This window comes from Nicotiana tomentosiformis, chromosome 2, assembly GCF_000390325.3.
Source record: "Nicotiana tomentosiformis chromosome 2, ASM39032v3, whole genome shotgun sequence".
NCBI lineage: Eukaryota > Viridiplantae > Streptophyta > Magnoliopsida > Solanales > Solanaceae > Nicotiana > Nicotiana tomentosiformis.
In genome coordinates, this window is record NC_090813.1 from 42,873,290 (window position 1) to 42,879,436 (window position 6,147).

At 42.1% G+C, this 6,147-nt stretch overlaps 1 protein-coding gene across 1 annotated transcript; it reads right to left on the minus strand.

The window, feature by feature from the left end:
- Positions 1 to 4,707: 4,707 nt before the first annotated feature.
- On the minus strand, positions 4,708 to 5,819 carry LOC104120176 (uncharacterized). The gene is made up of 2 exons (XM_070193194.1): positions 5,510 to 5,819; positions 4,708 to 5,426 (listed from the first exon to the last, which is right to left on the minus strand). Exons 1-2 carry the CDS (start codon positions 5,817 to 5,819, stop codon positions 4,708 to 4,710), a joined length of 1,029 nt encoding a protein of 342 aa, XP_070049295.1.
- Positions 5,820 to 6,147: the final 328 nt, after the last annotated feature.

Sequence of the window (6,147 nt, forward strand, 5' to 3'; positions counted from 1 at the left end):
TTAAACCATTGCTCGTCCTCAAGCAATCAAAATACACTTCACTTAAAATATGACCTTTTTCAACAACTCTCAAGACTCATCACACCAAGACTCTTTAAAAAGAATTAAGCACAATATTGTAACATCTTAACCTCAAAATTTGACTCCAAAGCACCAAGCATTATCTATAACGCCCTCACTTACTCTAACACAGAGGTCTAGCATTACCTTTCCTTCATGAATCTAGTGCCCTCACACAAACATAGAGAGTAATTCCACACATAAAAGACATTAAGAACAATTAGGAACTCAAGATAGAAATAATTCACTCACTCTCAGAAATAATATTCATATGCCATAAAAGATGTACCATAGGCTTGCCCGTAGTGTACTACTCTACTAATTAAGTTCATTCAGTCAAGGATCAAGTAGGACTTTAATTAGTTGTAATATAGGCTGCGGGACGAGTAGGATACATGTGGATATAAGAGTCATGACTACACTTCCCTAAGCACTTTCAATACATATACTTAACCATTCAACCCCACACTTATGTCAAATCATACTCCACCTTCACATCAAGTTATGTTAACACCCTATTTCTTTAAGCCCAATTACATCAAGGGTCACCACTATCAAAAAATATTTTGCACAACAATTCACTTTTATTTTCAATTCAAGTGGTTCTTACTTTTTCAAACTAATGCACCTGTCTCCTTCTTTCATTAGTTTCACTCAAAAGCCAAACCAACCACCCCAACGTTCAACTTTACAAAAGTCACAACAATTTCAAGTGCTCATGGGAGGTAAAGGTTCAAATAGAGGGTCAATTCAAATAAATGGGTAAGGCTTATAATGTGGTTGTCAAAAAAACAAGATTACAGGCTCAAAAGAGGTTAATTAAGATACATAACAATTAAGTGGATAAGGCATATAACTGGTTCAACAAAGAAATTCCTATATCACTTCCAAGACTGAATGAACTACTATTTCACTTTGCAAACATACAGGGCAAGTTCTAGACATCAAATGCAATGCACAGAATAACACAAAAACCTCATCTACACATGGCACATAACTCACTCAAGATTGGAGCATCAAGACACTCTAATCAAAGCAGTTAAACAAAGTCAAGAACATACAATTTAAAGTACTTCTACGAGAGTCAAAAATCGAGCCTAAGTGTCATAGTTAGAGCACTCACTATTCTCAAGGCATAACAGAGTCCGGAGATGTTATTTTCCATTCAAATCAGAGCTAAGGGTACCTACTCCTAACAAAAAACAAATAAATCTAACTATACCCGGTTCAATCAAAACCCTTAGAAAAGAACCGCGACACAAAGAAAAATCAAGGAGGAATTAATACACTACCTAACAAGAGAAAAATATTTTGTCTTTTTCTTTCGACTTTTATCCCTCAAGAAACCCGTTGAATGATATTCATCATCGGAAAAAATTGAAAATTTTAAAAATTTTATGTATTTTTGTTTTTTGCCATCTATCTCTAACTACTGCAACTAACAACAACAAACTACACAAAATGCATATACATACAACATGCAAATATTCCCCACCCCCACACTTTAAATAGTGGCATATCCCCATGTCACACAAAGAAAAATGCAAAGGTGATGAAAACTCCCCTGATCAAGTCAGTCCGTGTCAGAGATAGTTTCGGGGTCCAGATGACAAGACCGACCAAGTGCACGTAGCCATGCCATGATCTTCTTCTCGAATTTTGCATTCTGTGTAGCAAGGGCGTCCACTCGAGTACCCAAATCAGTGACAGAAGTACGCATTCCCGCCATCTCCTGCTCTAAATCGCTCATTCTCGTGTCCCAACCGCCACCTGAAGTTACCCCAACACACTACACATGTGGTGGAGAAGCAGCGACATCCTCATTACCCTCTTCGGGCGCATCAGATTCCTCGCTATCCGCCTCAGCGGGCCCAGCAGGGTCCTTCTCGATTACAACTTTATTAGCCCGAAATTTATGTTCGCACTTTACTTTTCCATCCAAGTCCCTGTTTTCCAGTACTCGGGCCCCATGGCATAACCGAGTGACTAAAGATGGGAAAAAGAACCTATACCTCTGCACAGGACAGCGAATCAATATCTCGGCCTGAATGATCTAAGCCACATCAAAATCGTGGCCATTGAAAAAGCACCAAATTAGAGCCGCCCGAGGACCATTCACCCAAGTGGTCTTTCCTGAAGGCAGAAGACGATTATTGATAATGTAGAGCCAGTACTTCCCTTCAAAGGTCAGCGAAGCCGAGTGAAATTTTTGCCCCTCCTTTATCCACACGACCTCCTTGCCATGTATACAAATGGTTGCAAAGAACAGGCGCCACATGTATGGTTCTTTGTTGTGCGTGGCATAGTAGTCCTCTGTATCCGGATCTTCCACGAATTCCGGCAAATAATAGGCCCTTCGGATGGCCTCTTTGGAGAAGTCCACTCTTTTCTTCCTGACTGTGCAGACATGGGTGCCATGTTCCGGGCAGTTTGCATAAAACTCTCGAACAACCATTAAATTTGCTTCGTCAGGTTCTTGAAAGAATACCCTCAAGTCGCGCCTGACCAATTCATAATACACACGGGGACAATCATTCTAGAGGGACCCAATATCAATTCCCCTCTCCACAATAGGCTTCTTTCTTTTCTTTTGTTGGAATCGTTCTTGGGCTTCCCAAGAGACAAATTTGTTCTGATCATACGTGCGAGCAGAAGCCGAAGCTCGGGGCCAGGATATGCCCGCTTGATCAGTTGTGGAGGCACCTGTGATTTTTTGTTTCTTGGGTGGCACCACAGTACCTGAAACAAACCGCCAACTATTAGCTAATGAATCACATGGCGAACCAAGAGAGGCTACTCAAACTTCACCCTTACCCTTGGTCACAACATTACACCCACAATCTCATTGAGGTAATTACACAAACACATAACAAGCACAGTTCTTCCTAACCCCCCACAAATTAATTTTAGCCCTAATTAGACCAAGGATAGACCAATGTCACACCCAACCACTATATGGTCAGTCTCTATGTTGAAACTCGTCTTCCACCCACAAGAAGAGGAGCATAAAAATAAAAAACAAAACACAAAAATCTGCTACAACCCAAGCACAATAAAATACAATAAATTAAGAAAAGAGAGAGAGAAAGCATCTCACTTACCAGAGGGGATTCGGGAGAGAAAACTCGTGAGGTTGGGTGAAGGGAGAAGAGGAGGGGGTGGTGTTGTGTTGTTCATCTTACAGAGAGGGGATAAGAGAAGGGGGAGTCGAATTAGGGTTGTTTAGTATAGGGGAGAGAAAGAGGGAATTTTAGAATTGGGGGTTTTGAGAGGGGGAAGTCTGAAATTAAATTGAAAAGGGAAAACAACTTACCTGATGTGCGGTCGGTACGCGATGTCGCACGTGGTCTCACACTTGAGGCAATACATTGGTGAAAATGCACGATCGTATGTGCGGTCACCCCATCAGATGTGCGGCCATACACGTCCCGCTTCGTATCACGTTGCCTATTGTGCGACCTGGTGCACGGTCGCGCACAAATACACTCAAAAGGGGTCTTTTAGACACCTTAAGTCCTACCTTCCGTGACATGTACCTTCCTGCACGTACTACATCAAACTATACACTAATTTCTATCTATTCTACACTATAAATAAAAGTGAAAAATTAGGAGTCACCATTATGGGGGCACTCACTAGCTTCTCCTTAATCAGTTCGAATGCTCTGAGACACTCCACATCAAATACAAATTTTACATCCTTGGTAAGTAATACAGTCAAGGGCTTGGTAATGCTGGAAAAATTCTTAATAAACCTTCTATAGAGACCGGCATGCCCTAAAAAACTTCTGATGCTCTTCACTGAGGTCGGTGGCCGGAGCTTGGATATCACGTCTACTTTAGCTCTGTCAACTTCTATATCTTCAGCTGTGACTTTATGGCCCAGGACTATCCCCTCTTTAACTATGAAGTGACACTTTTCCCAGTTGAGTACTAGGTGAGTGTCCTCACATCATTTTAGAACAAGTTCGAGGTTCCTCAAGCAATCTTCAAAGTCATCTCCAAATAGAGTAAAGTCATCCATGAACACCTCTAGACACTTCCCATTTAAATCTGAAAATATTGACATCATGCATCTCTGGAAAGTAGCTGGTGTATTGCATAGCCCGAAAGGCATTCTCCGGTATGCAAAGATTCTGGACGTGCATGTAAAGGTGGTTTTCTCAACATCCTCGGGAGCAATGGGTATTTGATTGTACCCTGAATATCCATCTAAGAAGAAGTAACATCCATACCCCACCACCTTCTCCAACATCTGATCAATGAAAGGAAGAGGGAAGTGATCCTTCCTTGTTGCATCATGTAATATCCGGTAATCAATGGACATTCTCCACCCAGTAACTGTTCTAGTAGGAATTAACTCGTTGTCCTTTTTTTTTTTACCACAGTCATGCCCCTTTTTTCTACACAACCTGTACAGGGCTGATCCATTGACTGTTAGAGATGGAAAATATTATGCATGCATCCAGCAATTTGAGTATCTCTTTTTGAACCACTTCCTCAAGATTTTTATTCAATTTCCGTACTCCCTTCTTCTAACAAGATCTTGTGCATGCATATTGCAGGGCTGATCCCCTGAATCACACAAGGCTTTGTCAAAATTTTTGCTACCCAACGAGTAAGGTATAGTGAAACTGCCAGGATCCCCTCACTTCTTGGAAATTTTGTTTTGTAAAATGGCACTGCATCGGGCATTGAGTTTGACCACTTTCGTTTCCTCAAGCTTCCTTTTGCTTGAGAGGATTTCCTTCAAGAATTTGGCATAGGCTGGCATCTGTGCGAGCACCTCCGTGAACGGGATGTTCACATACAACTGTTTCAGCATCTCCAAGAATTCCCCAAAGTATTTGTCTAATTTCTCCCGCTTCATCTCTTGAGGAAAAGGCAATAATGGCATGTGCTTGCTTTCCTCAACTGCGTTGTTCACTTTCTGCTTATCAACATCCTTGTTGCTAACATTCTCCTTGGGCAAAAATTCACCGATTTTTTGTTCTTCAGCTATCTTGGTTGAGTTGATCTCCTTCTCGTCTCTTGGTTTTGACTTTGGCTCTGCTAATGTTTTCCCACTCCTGGGAGACACATCTTTGATTGTCTCTTTTGGATTCTTTTCAGTGTCTGCCGGCAAAGTCCCTGGTGCCCTTTCTGACAATAATGGTGCAAGGTGCCTCATTTGTCTTTCCAGATTCTGGATGGCTGTACCTTGCTCCCTTATAGCAGTCCCTTGAGTCTCCAGTTTCTTATCGGAGTTATTTATAAATGCCTTCATTAGATCTTCTAAACTTGAGTTGTTACGCAGTGGAGGTTGGTATGGTTGCCTCTGTTGAGTTTGGAACCCAGGAGGTGCTTGTACTGGTGCTCTGGATTTTGCTGTTGCCATGAGTTCAAACTACCAGTTGAAGAACTCCATGAGAACCCTGGATGTCTCTGTCCCATAGAATTGAAATTACCACCTCCTTGGTAGTTGCCTCTGTTGAAGTTCCCTACAACATTGACTTCCTCAGCTGTAGTTTGACACTCATATGTCGGGTGTCCCAATCTACAGATATCACCTCCCACCTGTGGTTGATTTTGCACCTGAGCTAGCATCAGTTGCTTGATGTCCTTAGCCATAGCTGCAATTTGGGCCTGCATTGCTACCGAGGATTCTACTTGGTGCACCCCTGCTGATCTTTTTCGGTCCCCTTGATCAGTGGACCATTGTTCTGCATCTTTAGATAGTTCATTCAGCAGAGTGACAATCTCTTCAGTAGTCTTCTTCATCAGAGGGCTTGCAACCACACTATTCAGTAATCTCCTTGATGACGGGTTTAAACCGTCTCAGAAGTCCCGGAGTTGCATCCATTGCTCCATTCCGTTATGAGGGCATCTCCGCAATAGCTCCTTGAATCATTCCCATGCCTCGAACACTGTCTCCCCATCACCTTAGCTGAAATTATGAATCTATTTCCTCATTCGTCCAGTCTTAGCGGCAGAGAAATATTTTTCTAAGAACTTGGTAGTCATCTCCTCCCACTTACGGATTGACCCTGTGGGCAGACTTCTCAACCACTGCTTTACATCATCCTTAAGAGAGAACGTGAATGCCCTG